The 19,562-nt window shown below is 50.9% G+C and overlaps 1 protein-coding gene across 1 annotated transcript in view; it reads left to right on the forward strand.

Annotated features, from left to right (window-relative positions):
- Nucleotides 1-19,562, forward strand: part of LOC142312595 (ovostatin-like) — a 297,827-nt gene that overhangs the window by 47,180 nt on the left and 231,085 nt on the right. Inside the window, exons 7-11 of the mRNA XM_075351587.1 lie at nt 1,753-1,837; nt 2,044-2,173; nt 3,961-4,072; nt 17,547-17,662; nt 17,797-17,955. Coding sequence (XP_075207702.1) covers nt 1,753-1,837; nt 2,044-2,173; nt 3,961-4,072; nt 17,547-17,662; nt 17,797-17,955 — 602 coding nt within the window. The remainder of the gene's footprint in view (nt 1-1,752; nt 1,838-2,043; nt 2,174-3,960; nt 4,073-17,546; nt 17,663-17,796; nt 17,956-19,562) is intronic.

Raw genomic sequence — 19,562 nt, forward strand, 5'->3', positions numbered from 1 at the left:
CGACCTCTCCAAAACCAACGATTTTTGTCTCTTTTGCGATCGTTTAAGGTCGCTCGTACGTGTTACACGCTGCGATGCCACTAACGATGCCGGATATGCATCACAAACACCATGACCCTGACGACAAATCGTTAGCGATATCACAGCGTGTAAAGCACCCTTAAGGCACTATAGAAAGACTTAAGGGGGCTTTACACGCTGCGATATCGCTAACAATTTATCGGCGGGGTCCCTGTGTTTGTGACGCACATCTGGCGTTGTTAGCGACATCGCAGCATGTAACACGTACGAGCGACCTTAAACGATTGTTAAAGAGACAAAAATCGTTGGTTTTGGAGTGGTCGTCCAAACACCAAAAATCGTTGTCTCGTACGTAGCGATGTTGTTCGTCGTTCCTGCGGCAAAACACATCGCTATGTGTGACACCGCAGGAACGACGAACATCTCCTTACCTGCCTCCACTGGCAATGAGGAAGGAAAGAAGGAGGTTGGCGGGATGTTACGTCCCGCTCATCTCCGCCCCTCAGCTTCTATTGGATGGCTGCCATGTGACATCGCTGTGGCGCCGCACAACCCGCCCCCTTAGAAAGGAGGCGGTTCACCGGCCAGAGTGACGTCGCAGGGCAGATAAGTGCATGTGACTGGTATTAGCTATGTTGTGCGCCACGGGCAGCGATATGCCTGTGACGCACAACCGACGGGGGCGGGTACGCTCGCTAGCGATATCGGTACCGATATCGCAGCGTGTAAAGCCCCCTTTAGTTGAGTCACTACAAAAGTACAAGGAGGCCTGGATGACTTTCTTGATGAATATAATATTTTCAATTATGTGATTTGGACAAAGATCCAGGGAACAAGTCTAGAATTCTTACCTATCTCTAGTCTCCAAAAGGAAAATAGTTCCATCTGTAGACAGATGCTTCAGGAGACTCCCATCTGTAGGCAGCTGCTTCAGGAGACACCCATCTGTAGACAGCTGTTTCTGGAGACACCCATCTGTACACAGCAGTTTAAGGAGACACCCATTTGTAGACAGCTGTTTCAGGAGACATCCTTTTGTAGACAGCTGTTTCAGGAGGCATCTATTTGTAGGCAGTTATTTCAGGAGACTCCCATCGGTAGACAGCTGTTTCTGGAGACACCCATCTGTAGACAGCAGTTTGAGGAGAAACCCCTCTGTTGATAGCTATTTCTGGAGACAGCCATCTGTAGACAGCGGTTTGAGGAGAAACCCGTCTGTTGATAGCTATTTCTGGAGACAGCCATCTGTAGACAGCAGTTTGAGGAGAAACCTGTCTGTTGATAGCTATTTCTGGAGACAGCCATCTGTAGGCAGGTGTGTCAAGAGACACTCATTTGTAGGCAGCTGTTTCAGGAGACACCCATCTGTAGACAGCTGTTTCAGGAGACATCTATTTGTAGCAGTTGTCAGGGAACACCCATCTGTAAACAACTGTTTCAGAAGACACCCATCTGTAGATAGCTGTTCTGGAGGTCCCCACATGTGAGCAGGGTTCTCGTTGACTGGATGGGAGGCTATTGGAGCTACTCCATGTGGAGAATGAATAGGGGGATTTATAGGTCAGAAAATGCTCCACCAATAGATGGCAGTGGAGTGTTAGTGTTCTTAGATTTTAGATCTGTCTTATTTACTGGTGCAGTCATTATCTGCCTTGATCCAAGGATAACTGTGAGCCTATAACATTGTGTTTCCACTGTACTATCTGATCCACGCTTCCCATTATATTCCAGAGTTGCCAAGAGTTGACCCCAAATTCGACTATCCAAGTCCATTATCAGTTCTGGATAAATCAGCGCAAATTGAAGTATTTGCTGAGTACGTAACTTTTATGGTCTACATTACACCTAAAACCAAAAAGTTGCCTCTGTAAAAACTGGAAGATCGGCCATCAGCAAATTGGCTTGTTATCCACTTGTTCGTCTTTGATGGTCCAAATGAGAAAAACTCCAAGATTATATTTTTAATATTAAAAATACAACAGGGTCATTTCCTATTTCTTCTTCTTTTTTTTTTTTTTACAGTTACGTATATGGTAAGCCATTACCGGGCAGCGTCATCGGAAACTGCTGCCGGAATGTAGCATACAGTAATGGTAGAGAAAAAAATGGTATGAGGGGCTTGAAAAACATTTGCGTGGACTTCACCGGAGAGGTAAAATTGTTATTCCAAATAAGATCAACTTTTTTTTTCTTTTTTTTTTATGCTACTCTCAAAATTTTGTGTTAACTGTGTGCTGGAATATAAGCCTGGGTACAATTCTGTAATACAGAGGTAATCTTGCTTAAAAAATGCTAGGAAGATATGGCCACAATGGTAGATAAGCATCTCTTGGACAAAACAGCATGAATACAAAGAGTATTGAAAACACAATTAAGAAAAAAAACAAAAAAACAATTAAACAATTATTGGATGCATCAACAGCACCAAAAAAATTACCATCAAATTTTTTTTGCAACAGTCACAATTATAATGATGGTGTCACGCTAGGGACGGGGAAGTACCAAGTACACGGTGAAGGAGAAGGAAAGGAAAATCCTGTGTCTTGGGAGAGGGAAGATGGTGACCTCTGACCGAACCTACTGCTGGTCCCTGGGGTCCCTCACCACCCTAGATAGGTTCCGCACCTACGCGCCAAGCCGGATACTTGACCCTAGGTATCCCTAGTGGTGGACGCTAACTAGGGAATGGATGGGATGAGGTCTAAAGGGTGCTTTACATGCTGCGATGGCGGGCGATGCTAGCGATGGCGGGCGTGATAGCACCCGCCCCTATCGTTATGCCGATATTTTGTGATCGCTGCCGCAGCGAACATTATTGCTACGGCAGCGTCACACGCATTTACCTGGTCGGCGTCATCGCTGTGTTTGCCGAACAATCCCTCCCTCAAGGGGGAGGGACGTTCGGCATCACAGCGACGTCACTAAGTGGCCAGCCAATCAAAGCGGAGGGGCGGAGATGAGCGGGACATAACATCCCGCCCACCTCCTTCCTTCCTCATTGCTGGCGTGTGGCAGGTAAGGAGAGGTTACTCGTTCCTGCGGCGTCACACGTAGCGATGTGTACTGCCGCGGGAATGAGGAACAGCTTCGCCCACGCGACAGCAGCGATATTTGAGAATGGACCCCCATGTCAACGAGGAGCGATTTTGGACGTTTTTGCAACGATCCACAATCGCTCCTAGGAGTCACACACAACAAGATCGCTACAGCGGCCGGATGTGCGTCACAAAATCCGTGACCCCAACGAGATCGCTGTACCGATCTCGTAGCGTGTAAAGCCCGCTTTAGTCAACACCATTAAACAACTATAGAAGGCACAAGGAGGAAACACAGGAGGAAAAGCATGCACTACCTTTCCACAGATGAATCCAGTAGAAGTTCAGCAGAGCTTTCAGCAATGATACCACAGAGGAGTACAAGCCACCTGCTTGCAACCTCGGCTTGAATGATCTGAAAATATGGCCAGCACCAGTCCAAAGGAAGGAAGGTATTTAAACACAAAGGGAATACTGATGATCAGCAAATGGGTGGAAGTCGAGCTCCTGCTGGGTCCAAAAGGGAGAGAGTGAATCCAGCAGGAAAGCTACCGATACCAATGAATACTGATAGCAGGAACAATGGAGAATTCTGTGCAGCCAGATGCTGTGACCTTCTATGGACAGAAACCACGTGACTGTATTTGACGCGTGACACACAGGTGACAGATGGACCATTGAACTCTACCAGCTGAACCAATGACAATGTGGGGATAGAAGTTTACCTCTCTCTGTTATACATGGATACGGACGGGGTATTTAGCATTTTTCAACTATCGGAGGATGATATGTCTTCATAGAAGTGGAGGGTTAGGCAACTTGAAATCTGTAGAAAGTTTCAATACCTGTCCAATGTAAAAGTGTCAAACATTTCACACATTTTCTCACCTGTGTTCTTTTACAGTTGGACTCTGGAGATTACATTTATAATCTGGACCTTGACACCTTTAAATTGCAGTTGTCAGAATACGAAAATAGCATCCAATGTCAACTTACTATAAAAGAGGACGGGACAGGTAATGAATGATGACAAGCGAATCTTGTGAAATTAGAATTTGCTGGCTTCACCAAACTTTCACTGCAAAATCAGCTCACAATGAATGGTTTCCCTGCTGAAAATATATGTGTAACACTCTGAGGTCTCCTAGGACTGTATCCAACCTCTTACAAACTAACTCAACCCATAATGTTAAAATGCCCTCAATTTACAGTATATGGCTATGGGTAAATAGATGGTAATCGACAACATGGTGACTCTCCTCTATCCCTATGAATTTAATTTGTATTCTCTTTTATGCACGCACTGATATTCTTCACTTCTGCGCCATCATACACTATATGTATGTGTATATGTATATGTACACACACACACACACACACACATTCAGCTTCATATCTAATATATAAAGCTGAATGTGTGTGTGTATGTATGTGTGTATGTCCGGGATTGGCATCTGCACCATCGCAGCTACAGCCACAAAATTTTGCACACTCACACTTCTGGACCCCGAGAGCGTCATAGGCTATGTTTTGAGGGGAAATTTTAACCCCGCTCTTTACAGTTATTCACCAAAAAACCTGCCTCCTTTATAGCGAATGGAGCTGGGAGCCACAGTGCAGACAGAACTTCAGAAGAATGCGCAGCCACGACCTTTTATGGAATGTTGGTGTGTCACAATGCAGCCAGGGAAAGAGGCAGACACAGACAGGGAAAGAGACAGACACAAAGAGACAGACACAGACAAAGAGACAGACTGACAGGGAAAGAGAGAGACAGGTTAAGAGACAGACAAAGACAGGTAAAGAGACAGACAAAGAGACAGACACAGGGAAAGAGAGGGAAAGAGACAAACAGGGAAAGAGACAGACAGAGAAAGAGATAGCTAGACAGACAGGGAAAGAGACAGAGAGTCAGAAATAGACAGGGAAAGAGACAGACAGGCAAAGAGATAGAAAGAGAGACAGAGATATATACAGAGGGGGAGACAGACAGAGAATGGGAGAGAAACAGAGAGACAGTTACTATCCCGGGCAGCGCCGGGTGCTATGTTGTGAGGCGAAATTTTAACCCCGCGCGTTCCAATTTACCAATCAATTTTGCCCCTATCTACATAATGGGGAAAAAGTTAAACGAAAAGTGTTGGGGGCAAATTGACAGCTGCCAGATGTGGGGACTTAAAGAATGAGAGCGATGGCGCCAAAGAGTATATACCGTACAGTTGCTAAGGTGGGGCCCCGACATTGGATACTCACCACACTTGAGGATATGAACAAACACACACACAAAATGCACCACACACTACCACGTACATGAACACATATATCACCCTCAGCACACATTTCACCATGTGAAACTATTTAATAATTACATTTCTATTTATTTGTTTTGTGGTTTTTGTGTGCAGAATACATTTTTGTTAATACATTCTATTTTGTTAACAGCAGTTATTAACCCGGGCGAAGCCGGGTACTACAGCTAGTATTAGATATATATAAAATCAGGAAGGGGCCCAGGATGAGGGACATACAGTATTTACCATGATGGGGTACATATATACTAGGATAGGGGACATATATACCAGGAAGGGGCCCAGAATGCGGGACATACAGTAAATACCCAGATGGGAGACATATATACTAGGATGGGGGACATATATACCAGGAAGGAGCCCAGGATTTGGGACATGCATTATATACCAGGAAGGGACCCAGGATGGGAGACACACAGTATATACCAGGATGGGGGACATATATACTAAGATGGAGGGACATATATACCAGGAAGGGACATATATAACCAGAATGGGCCCAGAATGGAGGACATACAGTATTTACCACGATGGGGGACATATATACCAGGAAGGAGCCCAGGATGTGGGACATGCAGTATATATACCAGGATGAGGGACATATATACTATGAAGGGGCCCAGGATGGGGGACATGCAGTTTATACCAGGAAGGGGGACATATATGCTAAGATAGAGGAACATATATACCAGGAAGGGACATATATACCCGGAATGGGCCCAGAATGGGGGACATATATACCAGCAAGGGGTCCAGGATAGGAGACATTTATACCTGAAAATGGCAGAGGATGCCACAACAAGTATGCCTTTAAAGGATTTAGAAAGCAATGGCTTCACATCTGACCACCATGCAGGGGGACCTCAAATCCAAAGCTGTCACCGGGAACCCATTCAATTTATAAAACTGCATCCTCTTGCCATCCATACTCCTCCTACACTGGCTGCTGTATTTCCTGCCTCTGCTTTTATACAGGCTCTGACAGTCACTCCTAATTGGCTGTCCTATAACGTGTCATGTGATCGCTGCAAGACCATTATGAAGAAGCCCACCCAAGATCATATGCTTCGTATGTGGCTGATGCAATCTTCTGCAATGTGTAGAATTGCAGCAGCCATGTTAGACAACGTGCATGACATGCTAATTATTTTAATACTCTGTGTTCAGCAAATTCCTAAAACGTGTCTTGCATTGAATTTATTTGCTCATCATTGGATGGGAAATCACCCACCCATAATGAAATGTTCACTGGAAGCTGAGGTGATACTGACCTGTAGGCTCCGTGTAACATTTCTTCAACAAAAATGGACACTCATATTTGTCCACAAGCCCTAACATGAGACTAATCAGCCCAAGGGCACAGTGGCTTAGAATTGTTTTAAAGCTACATTCACAGTACCGTCTGTGATTTTTCCCTGAGTGGCCATATTACAGTTGTGATGGCTCCTTATATATGAAGACTGACCCCTATTACTTATTATGGGTTTCACCTGATTTCCATATGGTACTTTTCCTGTAACACAAGTTTGATTGATGGCACCACCGTTGATCAGCTTACTGCCGAGTTTACAAAGAACATCTCCATACACTTTGTTGTGGTTGTACCAGGTATTTCAGCTTGCTATGGCTCCAGCCTATACAAATTAATGGGCTGCAGTACCATGGGGAGCCACTAGCAAGAGTACGGAGCAGTAGCGGTTAAACAATGAGTAAGACGCTTCCTATAGTGGAGCTGTGCTGTCATTATTTTATCATGGCTTTAACTCTGCAGAGCCAGTGCATGTACAGTATGTTGTCTCCGAGATTAGGTCCGAGGGGAGGGGCCTGTTCAGTCGTGCCTGATTGCGGAGGTCACGCTACCATATATTGGTGTTGTTACCTCCGGGACGCCACCAGTAATAGTTCCTGCAGCGTGCAACTGGCTCCTGTGAGTGAACTCTGATCATGTCCCAGTACCATTCTCCCTGACCTCCGTCCCTCCTGTCCGGCCTGACCTCCCTGCCCTGCTTACTCCGGTCCTGTTCCATGTCCTCACCTCCACTCCCTCCTCTGTGCGTACTTGTTCTTCCTGACCTCTGTCCCTCAGGCCCGGTCTGTCATCCCTGTCCTCCTGACTCTGGTCCCAACCTCTGCTCCCTCCCCTGTGCTTACTTGTTGTCCCGGTCTCCGATCTCCGTTTTGTTCTTTGACTTTGGCTTGCTTACCCCTCGGTACAGACGTGACATCCCGGTATAGACTTTGGCTGAGTGATTATACTTGTGCTTGTGTTAGTGACCTCTAGTGGGCCTCTATCTTACTGCATTCAGGAGTACTACCTCTACCTGAGTGCCAGTGCCTGAGTGGTAGCTTTACAGGTGCGGCCCATTTAGTAACTGATCTGCGCGTGTGCTGAAACTTGGACCCCTTTTTAATCTGCTGTTGATGGCCTGTCCTATGAAAGGTTCATTTATACTGCAGTAACCCCTTTAAAAAAAATTCTCCTATCCATATGGTAGGGCAAAACAATCACTGATCTCGGGGAGACCAGCCAGAGAAAACACTGCCAGTGGCCAGCAAAGGCGCTCAACATAGTGAAATCCTAGGTGCATTGTCCCCTGGGAAGTATGTGACGCCCTGGCGCCGCCAGGGGGACAAACACAATATAGACGCCCACACAACACCTTCCCTCACAGGTTTACAACGAGCCGACAAAACCCTAGTCACCCCCCCCAGGTAGGAAAGGCACACCAGTGGGAGGGACCAGGCGGAAGGAAAAAGCTCACCTAGGAGTCTAGAGAATCCGGGGCGGGAAAAAGAGTAGTTTTGGAGTTTTGAAGTAGTAGTGGAGTGGAGTGGAGAGTTCTGAGCTCGGGTCAGGAGAGAGAGGAGAAAGTGAAGGAGAGCTCAAGTGGAAGCCAGAGAGGAAAGGTGTCGGGGTTGCAGCCCCGGCATGCTGGCTAGGTGGCTGACAGTGGTCTGTGTCTTTCAGGAGACTGGAAGACGGTTGCCGGTGATCTGAGGTGGACCGGGACAGGGTAGGAGCCCGCCGGTACCGACACCGGAGAACCGACCCGGAAACCGTGCACAGAGGGGGTACCTGGACCCTGAAGCAATGACCGGAACCACCGGCTTTGTTAATTCACCAGTTGAGGACAGAATTATAGGTCCTGTCCCACCCAAAGTCCCAAAAGAGCAGACCAGCAGCCCACCGCGGGGGATAGGGCATTCGCCAGTGCCCCTTTAGATCCCACGGGTCAGCGTCTGCGGGCAAGGCTCCCATCCGTAGTTCTGGGAGCGGACTCTCGTGTTCCACACCGGAAGTCCAAAGAGAACTAAACCGTGCAGAGAAAAGTGACACAGACCATCACCCCGGGTGAGGGACCAAAATACACCTGGCCGCAGCGGTCGGCCACTGGCACCTTGGTTTACCACTGGACTTGTGTGATTTCTTTGACTGTGAGTACACTAGCATTCCCTGGTCCGACCGGGCGCGTCAGCCCCTGCAGCCACCATCCTCAGCACAGTGACACTGGGCCCCGGGGCATCCACCCCTGCCCACGGAGGGTTAAAAACAACTAGCTGCCATCACAACGCTCCCGGGTGCTTGCTAATAGCAGCGGTGGTACCCTATCTTACCACACGCCGTGGGTGGCGTCAGGGACTATATAGAAAATCCCACACACAACCAAACATCCCTTTTCATATGAAGTGTCCGCGGGATCCCCGGGTCCCGAGATCCCTCGAGCCACACTCCGGATCTGAGCAGCCCGGCTGCCGGCGTGGGGCTGCACACCTCGAAACTTGGCGTCACGAACAGTTATGTAACCCATCCACCTACCTGGTGGAAGTGCGCCTTGTTCTGGACTGTCAGCGGTGCTCCGCTGTAAAAATCTTGAAAAGTCGCCATTTTGCCGTCATCTTTGGGCGCGAAAAAAAACAACCCAGCATCTTCTTCCCCGTGAAAGAGCGCAAAGACGAAGCCCCATGCCCTGGGAATGCAGGCGGAAGGAAGTGACTCCCAAGACCGGAAGAGAAAAAGAAACCAGTGAGACGCGCTAAGAGACTGCTCCTGAAAAACCAAAGGGGAGGGCAACAACTGTGGCATGTGACCCAAGGAGATAAGAGGCAGGAACACCGGGACTCTGCCATCTTCCATTCCTGGACACCACCAAGAGAGGATGTCTCACCGGTCCGGCAACCCGACCATGAAGGAGCCTGTTCCTGAGACTGCTGACCGGGTGGAAGCCCAGACCACACGGATGTGCCGCAAAATCCAGGCCCAAGCCAACTACATGCTGGCAAGATGGACGGCTGAGATGAGGGACCTGACTGCAGCCATTCGGGCACGCGAAGAGGAGATGGCCTCGGAGGAGCGGGTAAGCAACTCACGTCCCTATGTTCCACTGGAACCGGCCCAACCGGCTGAGGAGCTCGGTCTGCCCCCTTCCGCCACGTCGCCTCCCTCGCCGCCCGCACCTCCAGCTATTGCCCCAACTGGTCCGTTGCCCCAAGCCTTGGCAAAGGAATCCGTTGCATCTACCCGCGAGGACCCGGCAATGGGGATCCGGGCCACGAGCACGCCACCGTTCCAGCATCCGTATCAGCCCCGCGCCAGACCAAAACCCGTAAGACATCCCCTCCGGCCCCGAGCCCGGCCGAGCCTAAGATGACGTCACCCCCGGCCGCAGAATGACATCGGCCCCGGCAGCCTGCCCGGCCGCGTCAGAGGCAGAGCCGACCCGGAAGTCAGCTGCAGCAGCGACCCAGACTGCCGACTCATACCCGGTCCCGGCTGTGCGGCAGCTAGGATATACCTGCCGGAGCGCAGAGCAGGTGTGTCGCCCACCGCTCCCAGGGACATCCATCCACCTGCAGGGACGCCGCGGGGTCTCCACTTGTTGGTATTTCTGGCCGCAGGCATATCAGGTTTATTTACATGGGAGTCATGACGCCACTCACGGTTTGCGGTCAGGGTTATGGGTGACCGCCAGTGCTGGTTTAATGAGCGTCTGGGGCTGATGGAGTCTGCAGTCAGGTGGTGTGGCCTCCCGTGAGTGAGGCTAGCCCCAGGGCTCGGGTGTGTGGAACAAGAGGTCGCAGAATAACTCAGTCGCAGTCCAGAAAGTCTTTCAACTTGTTTACTCACGTTTAGCTGGTTTTGTGAGGTAACCAGGGCGATGCTGAAATAAACCAGGAGGAACCAGGTATCCTTTAGGCCGGTCTAAGGGTAACCGCTAACTCGCCTTCCTAGCACTTCTTACTTTGGACAACCCCTGACTTATAGTACTGTGGGATTCATCTAGGGAAGTCGCAACTGCCTTTTCTCCCCTTTCTGGCCCGTTTGCTGGCAGCGTGGACCAAGGAAGATGGCTCCAGGCTCGATCCTCCTTATGGGCCCCCTCATTTCTGCTGATGCTTGGACTCTGTTTTGGTTGGTGAGGAACCTCTAGTCCCTCCACCTGCAGGTTTAGCAGACCAGTAAATGGATGTCTGGCTCTAGGGACCTGTTCCTCGTGCATGCCTAGTTACCAGGTGTCCCCGTACTCAACTGCCTGTCCTCTCTTCAGGAGTCTTTCAGGCTGACTGTGTGGCAACCGTTCTCCCCCGCCAGCGGCTACTCCACGTGCAGGGTCTGACTAGCGTGTCCGCTCTCCTGCGTCTCCACTATCAGACTGCCTCTCCTCCTCTCCTTTTCTGACTTCCACTACAACCTTAGCTCCCAGCCTCTCTACCGCACCCCTTGATTAGATATGGAGGCACGCCCCCTCCTGAGTCTGCCCAGGGGTCCCCTCAAAGGTGTGGGAGACCTGGTTGCTATGTGTCTGTGTTTACACACCCTATTCCAGCCTTTAGGATTACCTGGAAGTACTGCTCAGCATGGGTGCAGTACTCTGTGGTGCCTGACCAGGTTAGGGGCGCCACATTCCCCCTTAGTTATCAACAGCTTGTCCTTGGGCTGCAAAGACAAGAAAAGTTTTAATACAACTTTTCCCACACACAGGTGTTATTTACAAACAAAACATACCAGGTACCATTCCACCACCACTCACCCCCCCACAAGTCCTGAACCTACCCTGCAACTTCCAGGAGGTAGGTCACCAGTCCCTTTGGTGACCAGGTCTGGGCTAGCTCCATCCCAGACCTTTCCTCCAATCTTCCTCTCCTGAGGAGGGTGATGTAGGGTAGGCCCCATAAACAGATGTACCAGCTTCCATGTGTTGAGCAGGCCCCATAAACAGGCGTGCTCCCTGGTGGTGCAGAGCCAGGCCCCATAAACAGGCGTGCTCTGGGTTGGTGCAGAGCCAGGCCCCATAAACAAGCGTGCTCTGAGGTTGGTACCACTAGGGTAAGTTTTTACAATGCGAGAGTTTGTGGCTATAGCCAGTTCATAGCATGTGGTCCATTTTTAAAGTGCACCTAACCTGGTGCTAAAACAATACGAAAGCAGTTCACACAAAAGTTCTTGTGGGTACATTTCCTTAAACATTTGAACGTTGCTTAACTGGTAACAAACATTCTCTGTAAACTCTTTTGACTAAAGAATTTAAATGGACTTCCTTCTCTCAAAATCAGGGCTCTTTTAGTGCTCTGACTATCTGAAATGACAACATGGACATCCCCTTGTGGTGATGACTCTGGGGACCTGGTAGAAGCAGTGGGGATGGAGTCTGAGCTCACCAAGGTTTCCTTTGGACGTTGCACCACGTCCAAGGCAAATCAGCCTCTTTCTCCCTTATGCCTGGTGAACTCGACCACATCCCCTTGGCAGATGTGACGTGACTGCACGTCCCGCCGAGACACAAAGATGCCTTCCTTAACCCCGGCTTCTACAATGAACCCATACCCCGTTCGGCAGTTGAATTCTTCTACTACGCCACGGTGGAGGGGACCTCTGACCTGTTGCCTGGCCCGCCGCAGGGACTGCTTTTCCTGCAGGTCCCTGGCCTCCACTTGCTCTCTCTTTGGGGTCGGCTTCTCAAGGGGGTGTCTGGATCTCACACGCCGCTGTCCTCTGCGGACTGGACTCTGCATCACCATCACCTGGTCATCAGCAGGTAACCAGGTCACATACATGCTGGGGCTATATGCAACCAGGTCTTTCTCCCTGGCAGTGGGTGCTGCATCCTCCTCCGATTGTTGCTGGGACAGCAGCGCGACCTCAGGGCCTCCCTTTCTCGCAAAGGGTGCTGCGACCTCCTCCGGTCGGTTAGGGAACAGCAGTGATGGATAGAAGTCCTCTTCTCCATCCCTGGCGGAGGGTGCTGCGACCTCTTCCGGTCTTTGGGGGAACAGCAGCGTGACCTCCTGACCTCCCTCTCTCGCAGAGGGTGCTGCGTCCTCCTCTGGTCGGTTAGGGAGCAGCTCTGGGGATCAGCTCTCATCAGCCCGGCAGGACGGTGAATCTCTCTCTAGCGGAGAGGGTGCTGTGACCGCGTCTGGTCGGGATAGCAGCTTGCGGCCCATACACTTGGCAAACAGGTCATCCCAAGGCAAAGGCTTTGATTCTTCCTCTGGCTGAGGGGGCACTGTGCCTACTTCAGATCAGGGCGCAGGTGCTGGTTCCCCAGTCAGCAACTGGGGTGCTGTGACCACCTCTGGTTGGGCCACTGGGACAGGAGGCGTTGCGGCCTGGTCTGGTCGGGCCACTGGGACAGGAGGCGTTGCAGCCTGGTCTGGTCGGGCCACTGGGACAGGAGGCGTTGCGGCCTGGTCTGGTCAGGCCACTGGGACAGGAGGCATTGCGGCCTGGTCTGCTTTGGCCGGGACAGGAGGCGTTGCGGCCTGGTCTGGTCTGGCCGGGACAGGAGGCGTTGTGGCCTGGTCTGGCCTGGCCGTGGATGTCGCTTCTGGTGTTGCATCGGGCATCGCACCAGGCATCGCATGAGGCATCGCATCGGGCGTCGCATTGGGCGTCACACCGGACATCGCATCAGGCATCACTTCAGGTGTCACACCAGACATCGCACCAGCCTCGGATGTTAATGCCAGTGGAATCAACACACCAGGTGGACCAGGGGTAGTTGTAGACTCACTCAGATCCATGCTTGAGACATCTCGTAGCATGGTCGCCACTGCTGACAACGACTCTAGCTGAGCGTGGGCGGTGCCTCCAAGCGGGCCTCGCTGCACCAACAACCGCACGTTCTTTATTGTCGTTAGCTCTTTCTTCCAAGCGGCTATCTCTTGCCTGCTCCGCTCCTCCATATCATCGGCAATTCTTCCCACCTCTGCCTCCAACTCTTTTGCGGTCATGGGCCTGGTCCAAACCTGCTCTTCCTGGTCACCTCTTGCAGATGTAAGGTTTATTTACATGGGAGTCATGATGCCACTCACGGTTTGCGGTCAGGGTTATGGGAGACCGCCACTGCAGGTTTAACAAGCGTCTGGGGCTGATGGAGTCTGCAGTCAGATGGTATGGCCTCCTGTGAGTGAGGCTGGCCCCAGGGCTCGGGTGTGTGGAACAACAGGTCGCAGAATAACTCAGTCGCAGTCCAGAAAATCTTTCAACTTGTTTACTCACGTTCAGCTGGTTTTGTGAAGTAACCCGGGCGATGCTGAGATAAACCAGGAGGAACCAGGTATCCTTTAGGCCGGTCTAAGGGTAACTGCTAACTCGCCTTCCTAGCACTCTTTTTTTCGGACAACCCCTGACTTAAAGTACTGTGGGATTCATCCAGGGAAGTCGCAACTGCCTTTTCTCCCCTTTCTGGCCCGTTTGCTGGCAGCGTGGACCAAGGAAGATGGCTCCAGGCTCGATCCTCCTTATGGGCCCCCTCATTGCTGCTGATGCTCGGACTCTGTTTTGGTTGGTGAGGAACCTCTAGTCCCTCCACCTGCAGGTTTAGCAGACCACTAAATGGATGTCTGGCTCTAAGGACCTGTTCCCCGTACGTACCTAGTTGCCAGGTGTCCCCGTACTCAACTGCCTGTCCTCTCTTCAGGTGTCTTTCAGGCTGACTGTGTGGCAACCGTTCTTCCCTGCCAGCAGCTACTCCACGTGCAGGGTCTGACTAGCGTGTCCGCTCTCTTGCGTATCCGCTAACAGACTGGCTCTCCTCCTCTCCTTTTCTGACTGCCACTGCAACCCTAGCTCCCAGCCTCTCTACCACACCCCTTGATTGGATATTGATGCACGCCCCCTTCTGGGTCTGTCCAGGGGTCCCCTCAAAGGTGTGGGAGACCTGGTTGCTATGTGTCTATGCGTACACACCCTATTCCAGCCTTTAGGATTACCTGGAAGTACTGCCCAGCATGGGTGCAGTACTCTGTGGTGCCTGACCAGGTCAGGGGCGCCACACAGGCTGCTGTGGAGCGGAGCACTCAGCCGAGAAGGGAGACGGTTGTAGCTGGCAGTGAAGGTGTCCGCGTGAGCCGAGCTCCCGAGCAATGGGAGGAGCCCGAAGACCGCGCTCCGTACTGGGAGTGGCAGCAGAAGCAGCTCAAGAAGGAGATAGCTGCCCAGGAGAAAAGAAAGGCAGAGGTGTTGTCCCAGACATACCAGGAAAAGGACCACCTCTGGCAAGCCACCTTCTGGGTTTATTTTAACCCCCAAAAAGGGTGGAGGTTCATTTATAAGCCGGGCATGGATGCAGAGATCTTCGTGTCCCGAAGGGATGTGGCCCCTCACCTGCCCACAGGACACCTGATTCGAGACCTGGAGCCCGGAGATATGGTCTCATACACCCGACGCTGTGGAGAGGGGGGGTGGTTCACCCTAGATGTGAAGAATTGGGTGAAGGTTGATGGGCAGTTGTGCCTCCACCCCCCTCCACCATCTCCAATTGCAGAGAAAGAGTAAGGTAGCGGTATTCCAGCTACCCCAGTTGTTGTTTAGCCCCCCTTGAAAAATGCTACTGTTTTAATATGGACCAAGGCTGAGAACTGGCAGGCCAACCCAAAAACTTTAGGGCCTTGTAAATTACCCCCAACCACTTTCTTGTCATGCACCGGCACGGCCTCTAGAGAGGTCGGTTGGAGGAAGGGCCTGCGGTAGAGTAGGCCGAGGCCCAGTCACTACCAAAACCAGTGACTAACCTCCAGGCCAGGGGTCCCCGGACTATGGGGCCCTTGACAAGGACTGCCGGTTAAGGAACTTTTTACCCGGCCCGTGTGGGCGTCACCCGGAACCATTTTTGGACTTGGGAAAGGGGTGCCCACCAGTTTTAGCCGTGGCACCAGGGAACAGGTTTTCTTGGGTGGCGGGTGCAGTGGGAAAGTGGTCCGGTTGTTTGAAATGTTTAAGAAATGTGCCTCCTGAAAAGGAAGAAATTTTAATATTTTGTTTTTACATGTTATCCCTTTTTCCATTTACAGTTGCCGTTACAATAAATGTCAGTGGTCGGACAGCCCGCGGACGGTCTGTATTAAACCAAGGGGGAATGTGACGCCCTGGCGCCGCCAGGTGGTCACACACAAAATAGACCCCCACACAACACCTTTCCTCACAGGGTTACACCAAGCTGACAAAACCCTAGTCACCCTCCCCCCCCGGAGTAGGAAAGGCACACCAGTGGGTGGGACCAGGAGGAAGGAAAACGCTCACCTAGGGGACTTGAGAATCCGGGGCGGGAAAAAGAGTAGTTTTTGTAGTTTTGAAGTAGTAGTAGAGTGGAGTGGAGTGGAGAGTTCTGAGCTCGGGCAGGAGAGAGGAAAGGAGAAAGTGAAGGAGAGCTCAAGTGGAAGCCAGAGAGGAAAGGCGTCGGGGTTGGAGCCCCGGTTAGCTGGCTAGGTGACACAGTGGTCCGTGTCTGTCAGGAGATGGGACGATGGCTGCAAGAGAGCCGAGGTGGACCGGGACAGGGTAGTAGCCCGCCGGTACCGACACCAGAGAACCGACCCGGAAACCGTGCACAGAGGGGGTACCTGGACTCTGAAGCAAGGACAGGAACCACCGGCTTTGTTAATTCACCAGTTGAGGACATAATTATAGGTCCTGTCCCACCCAAAGTCCCAAAAGAGCAGACCAGCAGCCCACCGCGGGGGATAGGGCATTTGCCAGGGCCCCTTTAGATCCCACGGGTCAGCGTCTGCGGTCAAGGCTCCCACCCGTAGTTCTGGGAATGGATTCTCGTGTTCCACACTGGGAAGTCCAAAGAGAACTAAACCGTGCAGAGGAAAGTGACCCAGACCATCACCCCTGGATGAGGAACCAGAATAAATCCGGCTGTGGCGGCCGGCCACTGGCACCTTGGTTTACCACTGGACTTGTGTGATTTCTTTGACTGTGAGTACACTAGCATTCCCCGGTCCGACCGGGCAAGCCGGCCCCTGCAGCCACCATCCTCAGCACAGTGACACTGGGCCCCGGGGCATCCATAAAAACAACCAGCTGCCATCCCAACGCCCCCGGGTACTCCCTAATAGCAGCGGTGGTACCCTATCTTACCACACGCCGTGGGTGGCGTCACGGACTATATAAAAAATCCCACACACAACCAAACATCCCTTTTCATTCGAAGTGTCCGTGAGACCCCCGGGTCCGGAGATCCCTCGAGCCACACCGCGAATCTGGATCCGAGCAGCCCGGCTGCCAACGTGGGGGCGGCACAAGTATGCAAATCAAAAAAGGTCCGTGGAGCTTCTGTTAGGAGTCTCGACACAGAAAACAACCAGATATCCCTCCGGGAAGGACCTAGCCAAGGAGTGGTTCTTTTTAAGGAGACCACCATAACCACCATATTAAGTGGCCCATTTAGTCAATATATGACAAGGGAAATACCAAGGCCAGGTATCCATCCACAGACAGCTGTTTTGGGGTATTGCCCCTCATTATTGTGGAGTAGGATTCTGGATAGGTGGGAGCAGTGCCTAGTAGACCATCAAGATAAAACAATCACTGATCTCGGGGGAGATGATAGCTTGCTGATGATTGTCCATGATAGTCCAACTATTGGGATTCCCAACGATTCCAGAGAGCATGCTTTGCAGTTCCGTCTTGAATGTCGGGAAAGCCAAGCATGTATACCTTCATACCGAACAAGACGAGGCTGCAGAGCCCTATCTTGAGATTCCTGGGAGTCCCAGTGGTTGGGAACCCCAGCGATCAGAACATTTATCCTTCTGCCTTTTCCACTTTGATGTTACTTTTGATATTGGATGACATGTTTCTTTATGAACAGCCTGTATGAAAAATGAATTGAAATGAATATCTGAAGTGGTAAAAGCTAGAAAATACTGATACTGACTCCTATTCATTTTACAGATGTCCTCGATACCAGATACTTTTCCATTTACATCGGCAACTGGCCAGCGAATCTGCAATTGGATTATCAGTATAATAACCAATATTACAAATATGGTCTAGATTTTCCATTTGCTGTGAGTATATCTTATGGTAGTCCATATCCAGGTATTACATACAACGTGCACCCTCTATATAGCGCTTTGTTTTTATTACTTCAGCCACCTTACATGGATTGCTCCACTCACTTTGGACCACTTCTGTTTTATAGGCCACGTTAACGGATGCAATAGGCAAACCGATGCCCTACGAGACTATTATCATACACGTTGATGGACGACTTGTGAAGAACCTAACCACCGATGCCCAAGGAAGGGTGGAATGTGCAATCGATACGACGCCGTATTGTAAAGCAAACATCACCATCCGGGTAAGTATCTTTATTCAAAATATCAGTCCGTTTTCTGATGGGGCATTTTTTTGTTTAAGTGGGTAAAAAAAGGTCTATCGGGGGGCGTGGCCTGCTGAGGACGATGTAGGACACAGAGAGTGCTCTGAGAGCCATTCATATATATCAACTTATAAAGCTATACTGAGGAAAAAAAATCAAGACAATATATATAATTTTATTCAGTATATTTGTTGGAACAGTTTGAGACCTTTTTTGACTTTTTTGGTGCTGAAAAAAGATAATTACGGAAGAGGAATTTTGTCAGTTCTGAGGAGCAGCACTTCTGAGAGAATTTGTCTGAGGAGATTCAGAAGGAGAGATATAACCAATTAAAAACGGCTGTTTGAGGAGATAAGGTGATGTTGTGGGACAAATAAATGTAAGTACTAAACATAGAAAATCACCTAAACATTGGTCATTCTTTAAAAAAAAAACAAAACAACAACATTTTAGTCAAATATCTCTCAGGGAAATTTGACACCTGAGTGAAGAGGTCTATGTGCCGTTTCCATTACAACTCCTCAGTGAATTTCTGTCAGCTCAGCATAAGGCTCATTTACAAGTATTTACTAAAACAGGAGTTGAAGTTAATAAAGACATAGACAAGAGTAGAGGACTTAGGGGCACTTTGCACACTGCGACATCGCAGGTGCGATGTCGGTGGGGTCAAATTGAAAATGACGCACTTCCGGCATCGCATGCGACATCGCAGTGTGTAAAGGCTGGATGATACGATTAACGAGCGCAAAAGCGTCGTAATCGTATCATCGGTACAGCGTCGGCGTAATCCATAATTACGCTGACGCAATGGTCCGATGTTGTTCCTCGCTCCTGCGGCAGCACACATCGCCGTGTGTGAAGTCGCAGGAGCGAGGAACGTCTCCTACCGGCCTCACTGCGGCTTCCGTAGGATATGCGGAAGGAAGGAGGTGGGCAGGATGTTTACATCCTGCTCATCTCCGCCCCTCCGCTCTGATTGGCCGCCTGCCGTGTGACGTCGCAGTGACGCCGCACGACCCGCCCCCTTAACAAGGAGGCGGGTCGCCGGCCACAGGGACGTCGCACGGCAGGTGAGTGTGTGTGTGAAGCTGGCGTAGCGATAACTTTCGCTACGCCAGCTATCACCACATATCGCTGCTGCGACGGGGGCGGGCACTATCGCACTCGGCATCGCAGCATCGGCCTGCGATGTCGTAGTGTGCAAAGCCCGCCTAAGGCTACTTTCACACATCCGGCTTGAGCCCTGCGGCTCAATCCGGCTGTGCAAGCTATGCAACGGATGCGGTGAAAACACCGCATCCTTTGCATAAGTTTTTCCTTTGCGGCCAGTCCGGTTTTTGCCGCTTGCGGCATGCTACTGAGCATGCGCAGTGGCAAAAACCGCATGCGGCGTCCGGATGCGGTATTTGCCGCATCGCGCCGCATCCGGCCGCCATAGGCATGCATTGAGAGATGCGCCGCATCGGCCGAATGCGGCGCAATGCGGTTTTTTTTGCCGCACGAAAAAACGTGCCAGGCAACGTTCCATCCGGCCGCCGCATCGGCTAAATCTGCCGCATGCGGCAAAAACCGGATGGAACGCAAGG

Source organism: Anomaloglossus baeobatrachus, chromosome 5 (assembly GCF_048569485.1).
Source record: "Anomaloglossus baeobatrachus isolate aAnoBae1 chromosome 5, aAnoBae1.hap1, whole genome shotgun sequence".
In the NCBI taxonomy this organism is placed as follows: Eukaryota; Metazoa; Chordata; class Amphibia; order Anura; family Aromobatidae; genus Anomaloglossus; species Anomaloglossus baeobatrachus.